This window comes from Ammospiza nelsoni, chromosome 11 (assembly GCF_027579445.1).
Source record: "Ammospiza nelsoni isolate bAmmNel1 chromosome 11, bAmmNel1.pri, whole genome shotgun sequence".
Lineage (NCBI taxonomy): Eukaryota > Metazoa > Chordata > Aves > Passeriformes > Passerellidae > Ammospiza > Ammospiza nelsoni.
Genome location: NC_080643.1, coordinates 5,835,048 through 5,854,950, shown reverse-complemented (window position 1 = coordinate 5,854,950; position 19,903 = coordinate 5,835,048). Strand labels below are relative to the sequence as shown.

At 46.2% G+C, this 19,903-nt stretch overlaps 1 protein-coding gene across 2 annotated transcripts in view; it reads right to left on the bottom strand.

The window, feature by feature from the left end:
• LRIG1 (leucine rich repeats and immunoglobulin like domains 1) overlaps positions 1 to 19,903 on the bottom strand; it is a 92,932-nt gene that overhangs the window by 8,552 nt on the left and 64,477 nt on the right. For both annotated transcript variants that reach the window (XM_059480029.1, XM_059480030.1), the window contains 7 exons: positions 18,030 to 18,173; positions 13,973 to 14,053; positions 9,009 to 9,080; positions 7,650 to 7,721; positions 5,454 to 5,617; positions 3,284 to 3,604; positions 1,329 to 1,610 (listed from right to left, as the gene is read on the bottom strand). In XM_059480029.1, the coding sequence (XP_059336012.1) occupies positions 1,329 to 1,610; positions 3,284 to 3,604; positions 5,454 to 5,617; positions 7,650 to 7,721; positions 9,009 to 9,080; positions 13,973 to 14,053; positions 18,030 to 18,173 (1,136 nt within the window). The remainder of the gene's footprint in view (positions 1 to 1,328; positions 1,611 to 3,283; positions 3,605 to 5,453; positions 5,618 to 7,649; positions 7,722 to 9,008; positions 9,081 to 13,972; positions 14,054 to 18,029; positions 18,174 to 19,903) is intronic.

The window sequence follows — 19,903 nt, the reverse complement described above, 5'->3', positions numbered from 1 at the left end:
TTCTCACTAACCAATCTACTACAATATACAAATCCTATAGCATTTGCATACAGCCTATAAGAATCACTACATTACCATACTGTGTTACATTTTAAACCTAAAAAACTCCTCTTTGGGCCCCTTCTGCCAAGCTGTAGGGTCTGCTCTGAGCCTTGGACCTGTCTGCAAGCAGAGAGTATTGTTTGATCAAAAGGGGATCACCTTCAGCCAGCCATACCATTGTTTTCCAGTTGTTAAGTAACTAAGGTTTCTCAAAGCTTGCTTTCATTTCAATCTCACTTATAGTTTCTATATTCTCAAAATCTTTTGCCAGACAATCATATTTATAAGGCTTTCCTGTTTCATCTTCCCCGACAATGGTGTAACAACTGTCCCTAAAATCCCTGTCAGATTTAACAGCACTGAAAGTTCCTCGTGTTCCTGCAGACATAGCAAGGCATGAAGCAAGCACATGCTCAGGAACACAGCACACACAACACACCACAACAGATCTAACAACCACAGCCAAGCTTTCACTTCCCACAACCAACTGGTATTAAGTTTTCCCAACAAGAAACTTCTGAGGACATATGCCAACAGCTGAAATGTGAATTATTTCACAGAGCAAGAGAGATGAAGTGCAATTTCCTTTTGAAGTCATTTTCCCAGACAGGAAATAAGCTGGTTGGAGGGGCTTCCTTGGCACAAGAGGAGATGCAACTTACAGCTCCTTCTCTTACTTTACAGATATTTTTCATTAGTGAACTACAATGTGAAAGAATGAAACAAGACTAAGCAGACCGTTTGACTCTGCCTCTCTTTTATCTGCAAGTGGTAAAGAGCTTGAATGGCCATCCTTCCCTGTTCCCACTTGTACTTGGCCTCCTGGGGCACTGATGATGGCTTTTTGGGACTACCTAAAAACAGAGGCCAGACAAAATTAGGGGAATAAAAACAGTTAATATTCATTGAAGGGCCTTCAGGTTCATTTAGAGCAGATGAAGTGCCCCCAAGGACAACACCCAAAAATGGATGATGGGTCACAGGTTTTCACACTTTTATCAGTTTGGTCCATTTGCGTATTGGGGGTTAATCTTCCAATTACAGCTTCAGGTAATGAAGTAATTTACCCCAAGTTTACTTCCCCCCCAACTGACTTTTCTCTCCATCTCTCAGGGCCTGAGACAGTGATGTGTCCTTGATTCAGGCCTAGAGAGAAATTGCTCTGTGTGACCAAAATGGAGGAACAGTAACACTCTATATGCAGTTTAGAGCCATACACTGAAGAACTGTAGGATTACAACCACATGAAAAAATTGCAAACACACAAAAACCCAAAGGATCCCTACCCAGCACGGTGAGGGTGGCGTTGGCCAGCACGGAGCCCGCCGAGTTCTGAGCCGTGCAGCTGTAGACGCCCATGTCCTCCACCTTGACGTCGGTGATGAAGAAGACGTCGTCGTCGGGCATGACGTGCATGCGGCGCTCGCGGGCCGCGGGGAAGTCGGTGCCGCCGTCCTTCTGCCAGGCGATCTGCGGCGCGGGGTGGCCCTCGGCCGCGCACTCCAGCCGCGCCGTCGTGCCCGTCCGGCTCGTGATGTCGTGGGGGGTCTTGATAAACGATGGAAGCACTGATAGAGGAAAAACAAGAAATGAGTGTGAGTGGTTCTGCGGGGGAAACATCATCTTCTGGGTGGTTCTGTTCTCCTTCCCACAGAGGCCCTCGGCCGCGCACTCCAGCCGCGCCGTTGTGCCCGTCCGGCTCGTGGTGTCGTGGGGAGTCTTGATAAATGATGGAAGCACTGATAGAGGAAAAGCAAAAAAAGGCTGTGAGTGATTCTGTGGGGAAACATCATCGTCTGGGCGGTTCTGTTTTCCTTCCCACAGAGGGATTAAGGTGGTCCTCAGCCGTGCACTGTGATAGTGTTCGCAGGGGTCTTAGGATGAGGGAAGATATGAGGATCTGACTCCATGTTTCAGAAGGCTGATTTATTATTTTATGATATATATTGTATTAAAACTAGACTGAAAGAATAGAAGAAAAGATTTCATGACAAGGTAAGCTAAAAATAGAAAAAGAAGAAGAATGATAACAAAACTTTGTGTCTTGGACAGAGAGTCTGAGCCAGCTGACTGTGATTGGCCATTAATTAGAAACAACTAACATGGGCCAGTCAAAGATCTACCTGTTGCATTCGACAAGTTCCTGAGGCTTCTCAGGAGAAAAAATCCTAAAGAAAGGATTTTTCAGAAAATGTCATAGCTACAGCACACTCCAGCCATGCCGTTGTGCCCATCCAGCTCATGATGTCGTGGGGGGTTCTGATAAATGATGGCAGAACTAACAGAGGAAAAGCAAGAAGAGGGTGTGAGTGACTCTCTGGGGAAATAACATTTTCTGGGCAGCTCTCCTTTCCTCCCCACAGTGGGATTAAGGTGACAGTTACCCACAGGCAGGAAGATGGCTCTGAACTGTTTCTAGAGAATACACCTGTCTGCAGAGTCCATGACACCCCCAACTCAGATCATTAGAGCTGGGATTAAAGCTAATTTTCTTCTGTGAAAACAATCTGTTATCTCTCCTACAGAGAACTTCCAACTGCTACTTCCCTCTTCTTTGCACCCTTTTATATTTTCATTTTCATTGGGCAAAGAATCTACCTGAGCAGCCAAAGAGCAGCAGCTCAAGCCGCTAAAAACATGCGTGCTTGGCTGCATGGCATCCAACACAAAATGGTGTGTGCTCCTCACAGGGCATTTCCCAGCATCCACTGAGATACATACAGCTGCTGTGCAGAGGTTAAGAGCTCACCATCAGGAATAGACCCTCAGGAACAAGGAACTGTGTGGCATTCCCATCCTCTGAAAAAATCCCTTCACCCAGGATTTTTCTCCTGGAAAGCTGAGAAACCTCAGAGAAAAGGGAAACAATTATTATCTCATTTGCTTCTCCTGTGTTGTGCTCATGTGTGGAATGTGTTTGGAGATTGTTTCATTGGATTTGGGTGTGAATTGTTTTGGATCATTGGCCAATCAGGGCCAAGCCGTGTCAGGACTCTGGAGAGAGCCATGAGTTTTCATTATTATCTTTTTAGCATTGTGTGAGTATCCTTTCTGTATTCTTTAGTATAGTTTAGTATAGCATTCTTTAATATATTATAGCATCATAATATATTTAGAACATGGAGTCAGATTCATCCTTCCTCCCTTCATCGGGGCACCCCACAAACACAACAGAATTGTACCACAATTCAGCAGCAGCTCAGGCTGAGGAGAAGAAGAGGAGGAAGCAGCTCCCACTCACCATTGACGGTGAGCCTGGCCTTGTTGGAGTAGGTGGAGCCGAAGTGGTTGGTGATGACGCACTGGTAGCGGCCCTCGTGCGCGAAGGTGACGTGCCGCAGGTGCAGGATGGTGGTGCACTCCATCACCTCCCCGTCCTTGGCGCGCACGTGCGCGAAGTTCTCGATCTCGGCGTTGTGCAGCATCTCGTTGTCCTTCTTCCAGGCAAACACCATGGGGGAGCTGCTGCTGCTGGCTGCCAGGCAGGTGAAGCGGATGTCCTTGCCCAGCACAGCCACCGTCGTCTCGGGCTGGATGATGATCTGGGGCTTGGGGAAATCGTCTGGGAAGAAAGAGCAGCAAGAAACAGTCAGTGCCGGGCTCTGAGGGGAGGCTGGAGCAAGCCAGGAGGTGAAATGAGAAATCAGCAGTGCTCTGTAGAGCAGGTGTGCCGCACACAGCTCTGCTAAGTCATTGGTTTATGTGGGATTGTTGTTCCTCTGAGATGGTACTGAGTGACCTCAGACACCTACAAGACACCCAGCTCCTTCACCAAGTGAATCTGAGAAAGATACTATGCTCTGAAGAAGATATTCAGACTGAATTTAAAACCTCACCTCCAGACCTCTACTGGCATGAAGTAGGAGGGGAGAGGGCATTTAAAGGGCTGGAAGCGTTACCTCCAGGGAAAATTGCTCACAGGTTTTAGTGAGGTGGGGATTGGTCTCTTCTTCCGGGCAACAGCCTCAAGTTGTGCCAGAAGAGGTTTAGATTAGCTAACAGGAAATCTCTCTTCCCCAAAAAGGCTGTCAGGCACCAGAATGAGCTGCCCAGGGACCAGGGAGGTGGTGGAGTCACCATCCCCGGAGGTATTTAAATCATGTGTCATTGTGGCACTCAGGGCCCTGGTTTAGTGGTGTGTTTGGCTGCAGGAAGTTAACAGTAAGTAAGTTAAAGTTAAAAGATCTTAGAAGTCTTTTCCAGCCTAAAGGACTCCATGACTCTCGAAGCAGAAGCAGCTGTATTTGCCTGTCACCCGACCAGGGTGGAAAGCTTTGCACACTCTCTCTCTGCCCTGAAGACTGTTGGTTTTAGCAAGGTTCCAAGCAGATTCATTTATTAGGTTTCTACAAATGGTGTAATTTAATATTTGACTAAGGTTTAATTAAACAGCCAGGCCTCTGGAACCAGGACTACTAGTGCCTGGAGGACTTGGCAGGCAGCGAGAGCAAAGCTGCTTTTGCTTTGTGATGTTGCTGTGGGGATGGAGCTTTCAGGATCTCTCCTTCCAGATGAGCACAGCAGGGCTCCCTCCCAGCCTGCTCAGACAGAGGCCACCTAGGCAGAGAGTGTCACAGGGGGATCAGGAGGGACCCTGGAACAAAGCTTCTGCTCCCTGTTCAGTGCAAGTCATGCATTCAGCTCAGTTAAATACTGTTTGCAAAAGCTCATTTTTCCTTCAAACAGCCATGTGCAGCTCCACCCAGGATCCTCACTGGTTGGCTCCACTGCACAGGGTTTGGCTCCCAAACCAAGCCTTTCTTTTCCCCAAAACCTGGATGCCTGAGCAGCACTGATTTGGCCTCTTCTGATCATTTAAATTTCTTTATGAGAAAGGTAGTAGATGTTTATGTGCGCTGGTATTAAGTAAAGCTGCTTTGAAACCATAGCTCAGGTGCAGAGTGAGCTGCAGTATTTGGGTGGGCCTTACTGGCCCCAAAGAAGCAGCTGTGATGGAGGGATTCCCCTCTGGGTTTTGTTTTTAACTCTTTGTTGTCTCCAAGAGGGAGAAGAGATGGGTGAAGAACACAAATCCACAGAAGAGCTCAGAACACTGCAGAAGGAAAAAAAATTACAGCTGCAGGCTTGATACTATCAAACTGAGAGGACTGGGGAAGTGTCTGTGCAGCCCCATCTGGAAGTGGAACAGCCCTTAGTCCCTTTTGATTTAATACTCAGGGAGCCCTGTAAGGAATACTCTGGATGCAAGCAATGCACTGTGTGGTTTTAGTGGGAAATAAATTGTAGCCAATGACAAATTTTTTAAATGCAGGCTTGGGCTTCCTTTGATCCCACTGAATAACAAAACAAAACAGAAACCCTCTCATAATAACATGCTGGTACTCAAAGAAAATGTTTCCCAAGTGACTCCTACCCTTCACACAACCTCAAAACACACAGGCAAGACTTACCACACACAAAACTCTCTGGCTGGATGGCAAAAATGCTCTTGCTCTTCAGTGACTCAGGATGGGCACAGGTGGCCACCACAAAGGACTGCAGCTCCTTCTCCACCAGCCACTGGGGCAGCCACTTGAGCTGGCAGTCACAGAGGAAGCTGTCACTGTTAATGTGCCTGCAGGGAAACAGAACCAACACCAGCCTGCTGTCAGTCCTGCACGGAGGGAAGGCTGGGAAACTCACAGCCCTTTCATGTTAAACAAGGGTGGAAGGATCAAAAAGGACTGCAGGGATGTCCTGGAGGCACTGAAGGTGTCACAGGCATGACACAAATAGAGAAACCCCCTCCTGCACTGCAGTGACACTCTGCAGCTCCTTGTAATTATTAACCAGCCCCCAGAGTGATCCCCAGGAACAGACAAGACATATCAATGAGCTCCTGCTCTGCTGCTCTGCCCCTCTGGGGTTTGAGCCTTTGGTAGGGACCAAATTCAACATTTGGCTGCTGACCAGAGAGAGAGGAGACCCAGCTCCCACTGAAAGAAAGGCTTTGAGTTCCCTCCATGGCAGAGCAGTCAGCAGAGAGGTCCTGCCTTCCACAAGGTGACCCTGGAGTTGTGTTTAGTGATTAAAAGAAGCAGCAGAAGAGAAATGACCAAAGATATTTGTGTAAACCCCACAGGAACAGTAACTAGTCTGGAAAACAGAACACACAAACATTTCTCAGCATCCTGAGTTCCAACTCCACCATTGTAAGAGTCTGTAATTCTCTGATCCAACACTAGGAAAAGAGGTGTGAAAAAGGGGCAAAGAAAAAGGGAGCTTTGGGATTAACGTGGGTTCTTTTTAACATTCTGCGCCAAATTATGGCCCAGTGTAACTCAAAGGCCAGTGAAGAATTGTAAATTTACACAAATAGGGCATTCATACTTTGGTTTGCAAAACTCATTCTGATCCTTGGAATTGAATGTGAGGATGTTCAGAGACTGGAAAATGCTCCAGAGAGAGCTCCTGCCCTGCAATCCTACAAGCTGTGCAAGAGCAGGGTATCAAGAGCACAGCAGAATCCCAACTCCAGCACTGCACTACAAGATGTGAATCTCCTGCCAATTTTCTACCCAATACCTCAGGAAATCCTGAAGTTTGAAATGAGCAGGGAAGGTAAAAAGGGAAAATTGACTGGAGAGGGAGGGAATATGGGATTTCACTTTTCAAAGCTGTCCATTTTCCTGTTCTAGAAAGATGTGTAGCCTCTAACACATATGATGACATAAAAACCTCCTGGGTACTTGGGACAGGTCAGGAGATCCTTCAGCACAATTCATTCTGCATGTAAATGGCCTCTATCTGAACTTCTCCCTTTTATAAACATTCCTTCACAATATCTGGGATCTCACTATCTCTCACTAATAAGATCAATCCTTCATCTCAATTTTGTTTCAAGTGCCAGTGCAGAAGATAAAGTTTTTAATCACATAACAGACACACAGTGTTTATCTTCTTCACTCCCAGTCACTGGTATCAGGTGTCACTGCCAGCAGTGACCATCTGATTCCCATTTCCAATGTCAGGAGCAAGAACCTGTACCTGCCCAAATACCAAATAAATGATTCTGTGTTCCACAGACACTGCACTACTCTGGGGCATAGCAACACACTGACAGTGGATTAAATATTTATGGAGAAGAGGAGAAAAGGAAACCAGGCAAGACTGGAAACAGTGTCTGATAACAGTGCAGAGCCCCAGCCTGGAGCACAAGCAGCAGCTCTGATAACACATCTGTATTTTTACACCAGAAGGCTGAATGACAAGTGGATGCAGTTCAAATGGTGCTTATCACTGCAGTATCAGTCCTGTGTGTGAACCCTAAACACAGGAACAGCAAGGGAGCACATGGGCCACTGGGAATTAAATCCATGGTGCTGTGAGCAGGAGAGCTGGCTAGCAGGAGCAGGGCTGGACTTCCTGAATGGAGATGGATAATTGCACAGGCACAAACCTGCTGGAAGAACCTGTCCCTGTGATCTAATTTCACTCACTATTACATGCAATGACAGCTCCTGATGTGTAAAAATACCCCCCAGAGGAGGATGCAGGGGAGGGGGAAATGAATGAATGGCAGTGTGGGTAACAGCAGTGCTGCTCTGAGGTGCAGGGCCAGGAGGATCCCTCCTGCCTGGGTGGGTGTGAGCAGGACAATCACTTACAGCTGCTTCAGGCTCCTCATCCTGGCAAAGGCATCGGCTTGGATGGAGCGGATGGCATTGTCCCCCAGGTTCCTGCAGGCACAACCACAGGCAGGGTCAACAGAGGAGATGCCATGGCTGGGATAGAGCCTCTCACAGTGATTTAAGCAATGACTCCAGTAAAAGGTGGTTTGGTAGCTCCTTGTTAAGGCCTTCAGCACTTACATAGAAATGTTGCTCAAAACGCCTTTGTATTATTAAAGCATTGCTGAACAACAGCCAGCCAACAAAAATTACACTTAACTGAATCACTAAGACATTCCCTACCCCATCTTCTCACTGCATTTTCTCAGTCTGAGCTACCTCCATCATCCATAGCTCAGAAATTCCTCAGCCCCCTCAATAACCAAAGATAGTCAGGAATGTGTACCCCAGGCTAGACCTTCAGCAAACATAAAAGAAAGCAAATACTTGCACTAAGCAGCATCTGAGGAATTATTTGAAAATGATTTGGAGAGGATACTGTTGGATTTAAAAAAACATCCCAGTATTTCCAAAGGAAGGGGTTAAAGCCTTTCCTCACAACTATTGCTAATTAAAAATATAATTTGCTCTCTGAAAAAGCAGTGTCAGATTTGGGGCTGAAGTTTACTAAGTGACATGTAGGGCAGATGAGCACTGCCTAAAGAGGACAATCTCAGTAGGGCATTAAGGGCACCTTTATTTGGGAATGTACACCCAGTCAGGCAGCCCAAACCTTTCAGTGTGCTCTCAATGGCCACAACATTTCATACAATCAACAGCCAATAAAACATGTAGAGCACAGTCACATATACTTTAACTTGTCTTAATCCAAGAAAGGAGGTTATTAATGAATCACTGCTGGAGTCATCAGCCTTGGGACACAGAAAAAAAGATTACACAGAGGCAGCCAAAATTCACTTCTTGCAAATGGCTCTAAGGGGGTTGTGCTGAATGGGGATGTTGAGTGGGGATGCATCAAACCCAGTCATCCGTAACATGTGGCACTGCCAGAGCCTGGTTTAGGAGGGAGTTGGGGCAAAGGAGGAGAGAGTGCTGTGCCTGCACCAGCCCCTTTTCATTGCTAACTGCCTGCAAAAAGCAGTAATGTGCAAGTCAAGGTGATACTCTCAAAAAATTAGGAGCATGTAAATTTCCCATATGTTCTATAACTTTGTTCCTGGCACAAAAAAAGGCCAAAGTTGAGGCGCACTTATAATGAGAAGGAAGCAGGTGGGCCCCACAAATGGACTGGCTTCTCAGTTTACAAAGACACTATTAAATTGCTAGCAGATTTCTCAAGCAGCTCCTTTTGGCAGACCCCCCTTCCCAAACTCTGAGGCATGGTGGGTTACTCACAGGTGCTCCAGAGCCTCCAACCCTGAGAACGCCTTCTTGGCCACCGACTTGATCTTGTTTCCAAACAGAGTTCTGCAGTTTCCAAACATCCAGTGCCAGATAAACAGAAAGAAAATGGGGAGAGGGGGGGAAAAAAAAGAAAAAAAAAAAAAAAGGAACACAATTAGTATGGCTTTATCTGATATACACACTCAGTGTAAGTCCCAGGAAATCTGAACTGCACAGAGATTAAGAGGGCTGAAGCACACTCGCCTTCCTGCTCCTGAAATGAAATCCTTTTATCTGTATTTGAATTTAATAGTGATGACAGCACAGAAGGGAATGTGCCATATCATGTAAAAATGCAGGTTTGCTCCTGTGCTTGGGAACCAGCTTGCTGAGTAACAGAAGGTCCCCTCTGTTCTTCACAGGCTGGCTGTGGACAGGATTAAGTGCAGTGACAGCTTAACAAGATATTGGTTTCTCCCCACAAACTTTTCATTTCTGACTTCTTCCCAGACAGGAAGAAGAGTGGTGATTTATCCCCTGGTGCTTGGCCTGAGCAGCCATCAGCACTCAGAGCTGAGGGCTGCCCTGGGCTGCACACTCACACAGCAGCTGACTGCAGGCACTGCTCATTCCTCATTGTTAAATAGGACAGCAAAGCAGTACCATGCAACAGATCCTAGCCAAGGGACAATTTCAAGGAGCAAAAGGCAGATCAGGTAATGTGCAGAGCTGAGGAATGGGTTTGTGTGCATCTGTGACCAGAGAGCATTCCTCTGAATCAGCAGTGGCATGAGGGGGCTATCACCCAGCTGGAGAGATCCCAGCCCAGCTGCCATCTCCAGAGCAACAGCTCTCCATAAATATTGACCAGGGTTTGTGCCAAATGGATAGTCCCCTCACCTGTTTTAATAAAACATCAACCAGTGTCATCAATTAGGAACTGCTTCCTTCCCCAGGCTCCCACCAGGGTTCATCCTCCAGGTGCCTCTGTTATCACCACGTGGTGTCCAGGGCAAGCCATCACCCACGCCTCAGGTGGAAAAAGGGCTTATCTGGTGTGCCCTTTTTGATTGGTGTGCCCTACATTTGATTTTGAGTTTTCATTCAAGAGCTGCCCTTCAGTACAGGGTGTGAAGGCCATTTCTGCACCCCAAAAAGACTTACAGCTATGATGGCCCCACTGCTTGCTCACTGACCAGGGAGAAGAGTTCAAGATGGAGCATGTGCAGCCATTCCATGAGCAAACACATTTCCAAGAACTTGTCAAGGCTTTCCACAAAGCACTTTAAAAATGTCAGAATAATTTGGTTATATATTGGCTCCAGGAAAGCCCAGTCTCAAATACCCCCAGCACCAAAGGATGTGTGCAGTCATGTGTGCCATCATTTGATAAAAGGGATGCTGCATTAATGAAGGCTTTGAGAAATCCATTAGAATGATTAATACAGTAAATAATTTACTATATGTAAACTCTGATCAAATAGCTGCATCCACACACACAGATTTCTGCAGCCATATTCCTAATAAATGTGCTTTAAGGACAAGGTGAGGATAAAGTAAGGACTAAAGGAAATGGCCTCAAGCTGTGCCAGGGGAGGTTTAGATTAGATTTTAGGAAAAATTTCTTCAGAGAAAGGGTTGTAAGCATTGAACAGACTGCCCAGGGAAGTGGCAGAGTCACCATCCTTGGAATTGTTCAAAAACATGTGGATGTGGCACTTCAGCACATGGTGATGGTGCTAGGTTAATGGTTGGACTTGATGATCCTAAAGACCTTTTCCAACTTTTATGATTCTAATGGAAGTTAGATGGGAAACTGCTGCTGAAAAGATTATGCTGAGCTTGGGTTTGATAGCTGCAGATTTCTATTACTGTTCAGTGGATTTTGGTCTTTGAAAATTGGATACTGCTGCTATCTGTTTAGTTATCTGTGCACAGATAAGGAGTGCATCTGGGGAAGGGAATACACAGCTACAGCACATGTGAAGGTGCACACAGCTCAATGCCTGGACATAAAAAATGCCTAACACACATAACAAGTCAGGCCTCAGCAAACTCATTACTCCTTGCAACTAATTTCAATTAAGTGCCTCTACAAATGCCAGAGTTTGAACCTAGAGGCCCCCATCAAAGGGCTGTGAAGGCTGGAATGTGAAGGCAGCAGAACACAGCCACAATTACCCATCCCACTGCTGCCTGAACCTCCTCCAGGGGCAGAGCCCAGCACAAGCTCTCCTGGAGACTGCACCAGGGTAATTACATGCCAAGCACACAATTCACTGCAGCCTTTTCTCCTCCAGCCAGTTTTGCACCTGCAGGAAGATCTCGCTGAGTGAGCCATCAAAAAGCTAGTTACGTTTAGCAGCTTGAATAATTAGGAACCTCCTTGCTCCACAGCGATTCCACCGGTGCTTTTTATGCTCCAGTGCTTCTCAACTCCCTCTTTCTTCAAGCAACATTTTAATTTAAGCCTGTGCTCTCCATCCTGGAGAGTTCATATATAATTCAGGGAAGGCTAAAGTGACTGGCCTCTCCATCTCTGTTTAACACCTTCATGTCAGCGAACAACCCTCTCTGTGCTAAATCCTTTCAGAGGCTAATCTGTGCCAGATCAAAGGGGAAGGGCTTTTAAGGCAATCTCCACAGAGCTGAGGTGATTATTAATTCATTGGAAGGTCTCCTCTGAAGTGCCCATTTATTTTTTGTATGCTAATGCATTTAAAGAGGCTGACGGTTTAAACACAGGTCCTAAATCACACAGTGAAATGTTTGCTGAAAGGGCTGATCTTTTATTTACAAAAAAATCCTGATACTCACTTCAGCCTTAGAAATCACCAGTTTGGGATTTATGTGCTGATAAGCTAAAGAGTTCCGAGGAGATCCCTTTAGAAGTGATCATTCACGAGTATTCTCAAGATGTCTCAAAAATAAATAATAATTAAATAATTTTATTTTCTGAGCGTTTTTTAGCTTTACATGCTGGCTGACAGTGAACAATCCCAGCAAGCTGTCTGTCCCACAGCAGGTAATTAAACCACTCCTGCCTGCCCCAAACCAACCTGATCCACATGCTCAGAAATGTGCTGCAATCCCCTGCACAAACCCTCCCTGCACAGATCCCTCAGCCAGCCACAGAGCTGGCCTGAGTCCATGAGCAGTGACAGGCATCACTCAACAGAGGAAATAAAGACATGAACCAAACTCCCTTAGGCTTGCACAAGCCCTCAGTGCATCCTGGGCTAACAGCAGCCCAAGCTCCATTTTCTGGAGGTGTTCCTGGGTTGCGCTGGGTGATGAACATCACATCAGGCCAGGGCATTTTCCAGGGGACAGCCATAGCTGCTGTGCCCAGAGCTGCCAGCACACAGCCCCACAGGCTGCCCCTGCTCCCCTCCTTCCTCCTCCTGCTCCTTGCTGCTCCTCCTGGCCTCTGCCTGACCCCCACAGCTCATCAGGCCTCACTGCTCCTGCTTTCCAAGGCAATTCTTCTGCTGAGCTTTCTTTCCATGCTGTCTCCTCTGGACTTTTCACCACTCTCCTGTTATCCGCACCCAGCATTTCTACCACATCCTAAACCACTAGTTTTGCTCCCATGCCACTGGCCCTGTTGGAAGGATGCACCACCAGGACAGCTCTCTCCTGCTCCTTTCCACCACTTTCTCTCCCTGTCAAAGCAGCACTACAGACTCACAATCCTTGCAGCCTGCAAATCCCACTGGACAGAGTCTCTGCTCCCATCACCCTTCCAGCTGCTCATATGCTCTCACTGATTTCTTCAGACAAACCAAACACTTCAGTCAGGCAGCCAAGAACTCTTCTACCCACCACATCTGCTCCTCTGCCTCTTTTCTGGCAGCCATGGGAAGATTCCCTGACTCTGCATGCACAGCAGTTCTTACTCACTTCTCTCTCACCCCCACACTGCCTCTGCTTCCCTGCCTGGCTCCCCCTGTCCTTAAATCCTCCTCTGCTTCTGCCCCACCTTCCATGCAGCTGCAGCTTGGTGCCCTCAGCAGCAATGAAATGCCCTCTCTGTCTGTGATTGCAGATTTGTCCCCTCTGAGCACTGCATCCCCACAACCCCTGCCTGTCCCTCTGCCCCAGGAGTCTCTGATGAGAGCGTGACAGTGTCCCTCCTCCTGCCAGGATTCATTGCAGCCATCTGCTCTGCATCGAGGTGCTTTTACTGCACCTCTGGCTGTGCCATGCCAGCAGCACAGACAGCGGCACAGGGGGGGCACTGGGAACCTCAACAAAGGCAAGAGGTAATGATTAGAGACTCTTGATTTGTCACAAGCCATCAGAGGCACCTCTGACAGGGCTGATTTATCTCCCCCTGTTTCAAATGGGACAGGGATTGCAGAGAGCAATGTGAAAATCCTGGCCAAGGCCAGGCAAGCCATAAACATTTGCAAGGCGCATGCTTGCCTCGGGAGCCTTTTTATCTCCTCAAGAGCCTGAGCCCCATGGTGCCTTTTATTGTCACTGCACATGGAACTGAGCCCAAAAGATCACTCTCAGAAAGAGTATCCCACAGAAAGGAATCCTGTTTCAACCCCTCTGCTGCAGCAGGAAGTGGGGAGATTTTTCTCTTCTGTTTATTGTTATTTGCTGCATCAATCAGTGCCTGGCTGCACACTGCAAGGGGTCGGTTTTGTTGCTTGTTTGCTTTTGGGAGTGAGGAATGGTTGTGCTGAGTTTTATACGTGAAAACAGCTTAAATTCCTCTCTGTGTCTGAACTGCAGTGTGGCACTGTCTGCTCACCATTTAGAAAGGGAATAATTGCCTCATACCTGCTCAAAAACCACATTTGCACTCCTGCAGTGAGCCTGCAAAACTACCACAGCACATCAGATTTTCTGCTGATTTTTGTCTTGTTCCAAGGTGAGAGAGGCTGCATAAAAAGGGACAGACCCAACCCCACACAGGCACACACCAAAACTGGCTTGCAGAACCCAAGCCCAGGGATACTCACAGCTTGCTCAGGTTTTCCAGGCCTGTGAAGGCTCCATTGGTATCTTCTATTGTGCCTGAGATGTCGTTGTGGTCCAGCTCCCTGGGGAGAGCACAAGAGAGAGCTCAGAATCAGCACCTCAGTCTCAATGTTACAAACAAGTGGAGGAAACTATGTTTTAGAAGGCTAATTTATTATTTTATAATCTATATTATATTAAAGAATACATGAGAGCTTCCCATTTTCTCCTGACAGTTACCAGAAAATGCAGAGTCCTGCAGCAAAGCAGCACCAATCACTTCTCCTGCCCTGGAATGGTGCATTCCAGACAGAGCTTGCCCCTTGCTAAAATCCTCTGAGACAACTACTTTTTACCAAGCAGGTTTCTGTCCTTTTCTAGTTCTGCACATCCAAACAGGAGGAAAATTAAAATAAAGTGCCAAAGTTAAACTGAAAGGAAGAGCTGTCCTTAAATGCTGCTACCATGAAATAAGATCACTTTCAGTGTATACATGTATTTGTCTAAAGCTGAATCTTAGGAAGATGATTTGGTGTATTTTCTACAAAGCTGCATTTTTTCTGGCAATGAACTTGAAAACTCAACAAAGGAAAGTGCCAGCATCACTACACCAGCCTAACTCTGTATAAGCATTTGAAAAAAAACCAAGAGAATTCCTTTTTCAGTTAGCTTCTTTTGGCTTTCAAATTGACCATCAATTACAAGAGTCAAAGAGGTCTGAAGAAAAACAAGCACACAGAACAAACACAGAGATCCACAAAAGCTGTTTGAACAGACTGTTTAGAAATCCTTCCCTCCCAGCTTTTGAATCCAGCTAGCAATGAGTACCCAGCAACACAGACAGAAATTCATCATTTCCAATGTTAAGTAAAAAGAAAGAACAACTAAATAGGCTTTGTTGGTTTTGTTACATCACTCTGATTTAAAACCTGGCAAAACACAGCACCAAAGCAAACTTCAGCATCTAGATAACCCCTGAGCCCTCAGGTACTCCTTTCACACCTTTTGAAGATGATTATCAGAACGTTTCCAGACAAAAAAATATTAAGACCAAATAAAGAAAAACCAAGTCCCCTTGCATTTTGCAACACTCCAGACACAGCCAACACAGTGTGGCTTCTGGGCAGCACAAATACACAGTAACTCACGGGAAGGGAAAACAAATTTAAAAGAGAGCCCACTTTCAATACGGGAATGGTTTCCCTCAGCTGGCTCAGTCTTTGCTCCTTTTTCTGCTTTAGGGTGAACCAAAGGGAGATGGCCAAAAGCCACAATTCCCATTTCTCAGCTGGCTAAAGCCTGTGACCTGCATCTCACATCCCTGGAGAGCCCTGGCCTCAGCCAGCACCACTGTGGGTGTCAGGGTGATCTGTGGGGTGCTCTGTGCCAAAGGCATGGACAAAATGGGGGCACACAGAATGCTGTGGTGGCCAAAGAGATGGATCCAGGACAATGCTTTGATGTGCTGGCATTTCCAGCACCATCCTAGTGGGACAGGAGCAAATCCATCCTCCTGGAGCTCAGTTTCTACATTTTCCTTAGGCTTGCCAAGCCCATGTCCCTTGTTCTGTTTGTTTTTTTAAGGGAAAATCCCTTCTCAGACATTTCTCCTCTTCAGTTTCACCACGGGCTACTGGTCTTTGGAGCAGCAAAGCCTTTCCCATGGCAGAGGCAGAGAAGTGGGAACAGCCTGTAGGAGCTCTGACACACACTTTTATTAATTGACTGCCACACATTGTGCCTTCTTGAAAAAGGGAAAGAAAATGGTATTGCTTGTTCATCCAGTGGCAACTCAAAGGTTTAGTGTTAGAAAGGAGGAATAAAAAACCTTTTTAACAAATGAGTGAAAATAGAGAGAGGGAGAAAAAAAGAGTGGGGTATTTTGGCCCAGCTCTCTTTGTATCCCAGCCCCTCTCCCAGCCCCTGTTGCCAATTTCCTATTCTTTCTGGCTGGCTGAGCCTGAATGCTCGCAGCCTTGTTAATCATTGTGCTCAGAGGTCTCCGGGCCTGACCTCCATTTGAATAGCTCCACATTTCAGCAGTTTCACACCCACCAAAGGCTCCCCAACAATAGCCCATAATTAAAGCATGCTCAGCTCTTTTTCACCAGGTGCAGGACCCAATGGGCCTTTCTCTTTATTAAATTAGAGCTCGCTCACACACTCCACCTCCCCCCCTCTGCCCTGGACATAAAAGAGGCTCCACATTCAGTGCAGAGCAAAGAGAAGGAGCAGTTTCCCTTCCCCTCCATTTTTCTTTGGAAACCTTTAGTTCCGGTCCTGACAGCTGCCTCAGAGAGGTCCCTTCTCAATGCCCAGGGCCTGAAAGGCTTTGGCTTAAGTTTAAAAAAAGCAAACAAAACCCAAACTCACTTTCCAGTCACTTCCTTCACTGTGAACTTCAATAAAGAAAAGAGTAAGATTCAAAAAAGTACTGTAAAGAGGGGAGATTTTTCTGTTCCCATTTCCTTTTAATGACTCAGGCCACAATGGGCTTCTCAAGAGGAATAAAAGTATCAAAGTGTGGCTTTTTCCTTTGGAAGGAAGAACTAAATCAGTTTGCTGAACCCAAGCAGCCTGGGAACGTGTCTGGTGCTGTCACAATGGCTGTGAGAACTCTGTGCTGTGCCAGATGAAGGTGCTGAGCCTGCAGCTCCCAGGGAGAGGAGAGAGCAGCACTGCAGGTTCCAGTGAGGAGACAGAACACAGCAATGGAACTGCATCCCCATCTCCTGATGCTCACAAGACAAGCCCAGATGTATTTCAGCTCTCACTGTGCAATGCTACAATGATACAACTGTGTCATCATCACATTTCTGAAAATTCTCCTCCTGGGAAGCTGAGAAGCCTCAGAGAAAGAGGAAAACAATAATTATCTGATTGCTTCTCCTGTGTTTTGCTGCTTTAGAATGTGTTTAGATATTCTTTACCAACAGGTAATTGTTTCATTGTTTTCATGTGAATTGTTTTGACTCAATGGCCAATTATGGCCAAGCTGTGTCAGGACTCTGGAAGGAGTCACAAGTTTTCATTATTATCTTTTTAGCATTCTGTCTGTATCCTTTTTCTATTCTTTAGTACAGTTTAGTACAGTATTCTTTAATATAATATAGATCATAAAATAATAAATTAGCCTTCTAAGAACATCGAGTCAAATTCATCATTCCTTCCTTCCTTCCCTTGTTGGGGGTCACAAAAATACAACACAATTGCACCCCACAGGAGGCCACACTGATCTATCTCATGGGCTATACTGCTCCTAAAACCTTACAAGTTGCTATTTGGACTAGGCAAGCTCATTTCCAGTATCACATTTCCAGGTATTTTATTGTGTCAGTGGTTTTAAAATAAAAGCCTGTGGTAAATGGCCACAGCCAGCACTCGATGGATCATTTCTGCAATTCAGTATTAGGGCACACAAAACTTTTGCCATTGCAATTTTTTGGTTTTTCAGGACTTCCCATGAAAATCAGAACACAGAATATTTCATGGGCTCTTTGAATTAAAAACTTCTGCTTATTTGCATGGTACCTGCAAAAGCTTCTTACTTCTATGACTCTTCTGGTACAGTCAGATGCCAAGCACAACTTCTATATTTCTTTCTTTTCCAATTGCTTTTTTTTCTTAACATCATCTTATGTTAATCATAATTTTATATATAATCAAAATTTTATATTTAATCGCAATTTTATATTTAATATTCAGTTTAAAAAAAGTAACAACACAGAAATGTTCAATAGCACATTTAAGAGGATATTCAAATTTCCAGTGTTGTCAGTAGAAGGAATCATTCCCTGCTCCTTCTGAGTGCAGAATGATCCAAAAGAAACCAAGATTTTCTAAGAATTTCAATTAAAATCAATGTGATAGCAAGAGAAATACTGCTATTAGCTGCAGGAATGAGACCTCAGGGATTTTTGGTCAGCTGAGGTGGCTTCAGGAACCTGAAACTGCCAGACGTGGGCACCCAAAGCATCTTCAAAGCAGAACCATGTGGCAGAACACAAACTGTGGAGGGAAAACATGGGTGTGGTGTGACAAAAGCTGAGAGCAACTTACAGGACACGGAGGTTTTTGAGTCCCCTGAAAGCTCCTTCTGCAATGTGGTTGATGGAATTGTGGCTCAGCCTCAGCACATGCAGTCCCCCCAGGTCTGCCAGGCTTCCCTCATCCAGCCTGGTCAGGTTGTTGTAGGAGAGAATCCTGAGGGGAAAAAAATGCAACAAACAGCTCTTGTCAATCCATTTGGTATTTTCCAAACTCCTCAGTGCCAAGCAGTGCCTGCCTCCCACAGGCACCTGATGCACTGGGTGGGTGAGGAAATAAGACTGAATGCAAGTATTGCCCCAAAACACCCATGGGGGACATCAAGGAGCAGCAGGCAGCTGGTACCCAGCTCTGGGGCCATTTCTGTGCAGGCTACAGAGAGGCTGTCCCAGGAGTGACTGAGGGCAATAACCCAGCACACACACCTTGTCAGCTCCAGCAGGGAGAGCTCCTCTCTGGTCTGCTCATGGTCTGGAAGCCCTGCTGTGCTCAATCCCTCTCCCTGAGGCCCACAGGAGCAGCAGGCCCTGCTGCCCACGCCCTGTGAGGTGCAGAGTGATGTCACACTGATGGATTCTGGAGCTCACACAGCTCTTGGCAGGCTGCTGTGCTCAGGAGGTGCCTTATCATTCTGCACTTGTGCACAGCCAGCCCCAGGCTCTGGGTGTGGGTGCCTGGGCTCCACCCCAGTGCAGAGCCAAAAGCATTTCACCATAAGGCAATTGAATGCTTCCTTTCACCCACAGAAAGGAGGTGTCTGTTGTAAACGAGCCACCTTTCCTTCCTCCCACTCCCCTTTGTAAGGAGCACAGCTTGCCTTAAATCCTCTCCACTTACAAGAAACTTGGAGGGTTATTTTTTTTTTTCCTAGTTTTCCATCTATCTCCTCCCCTTGCCTGCATTATGTCTGGTCTGGGAGGTTTTTTTAAGCACTGCTCCTGTTGCATTTGGAAGCTGGCAGGAAGGCAGCAGCTTTGCTCTCCCAGCAAGGTGTGGATGAGGCTTTGGAGATGTGACACTGAGGGCAAGCCTTGGGATCTGTGCAACCACCTTCCATCCAGAATAAAGTTCTGCTTTATTGTGGAAGATCACCCTGGATTCTCACATGAGAGGAGCAGCAGGCACCAGATTTTCACAACCACCTTCTTGGTGACCTGGGAGTGCCACTCACTTCAGAAGATGTGAGGGTTTGGACTGCTCAGCTTTTGAAAAAGTGAAACAGCTTTGAACAAGCACTGAAATTCTTCACTGTACAGACAAGAAAAAAAATCACTGAGTTCCAAACCTACAAATTCCTCTTCTAGCACTGCCTGTTAATGAGTCTGCTTAAAAATGTGTCTGGGGCTTGCATGAAACTCGCTGCAAAGCCAAAACCAAAGCCCAAACAGACACATACTCCAGAGCACTGAGAGTGTCATTTACTTGGCAAAGGGGCTGTCTATCTTTTAGCTGTGTGAGTGGGCAGAGGGCAAGCTCTGGAAAAAATTCAGCAAAGATTAATGAGTTTGAAGGTATGGGACAACATACTTTCATTCCTAAAGAACCTATAGTGTTAGTTATGAAGAACTGGCATCTGGTCAAAATTATGTCCTCACCTGCTATTAAAGAATTTGGGTTTTAAAAAAAATTGTTTAAAAGAAATCCTAAACCTGGCTGAGAAAATAAATAGTTCCTTTTGACTCCACACATAAGAGTTCCTGCCACAACTGGTGAAGGCATGTTCCCTCTGTTTGGATGGACAGACAGCAGTGGTGACTCTCATTGGTGTCACACATGGAAAGTTTCAGGAGCTATTGCACCTGGCAGTGGCTTCTTCAGGGCCCTGCTTCCTGCCACAGGACAGGGCAATTTGTTGTTACACTTCTGGTACAGTCAGATGCCAAGCC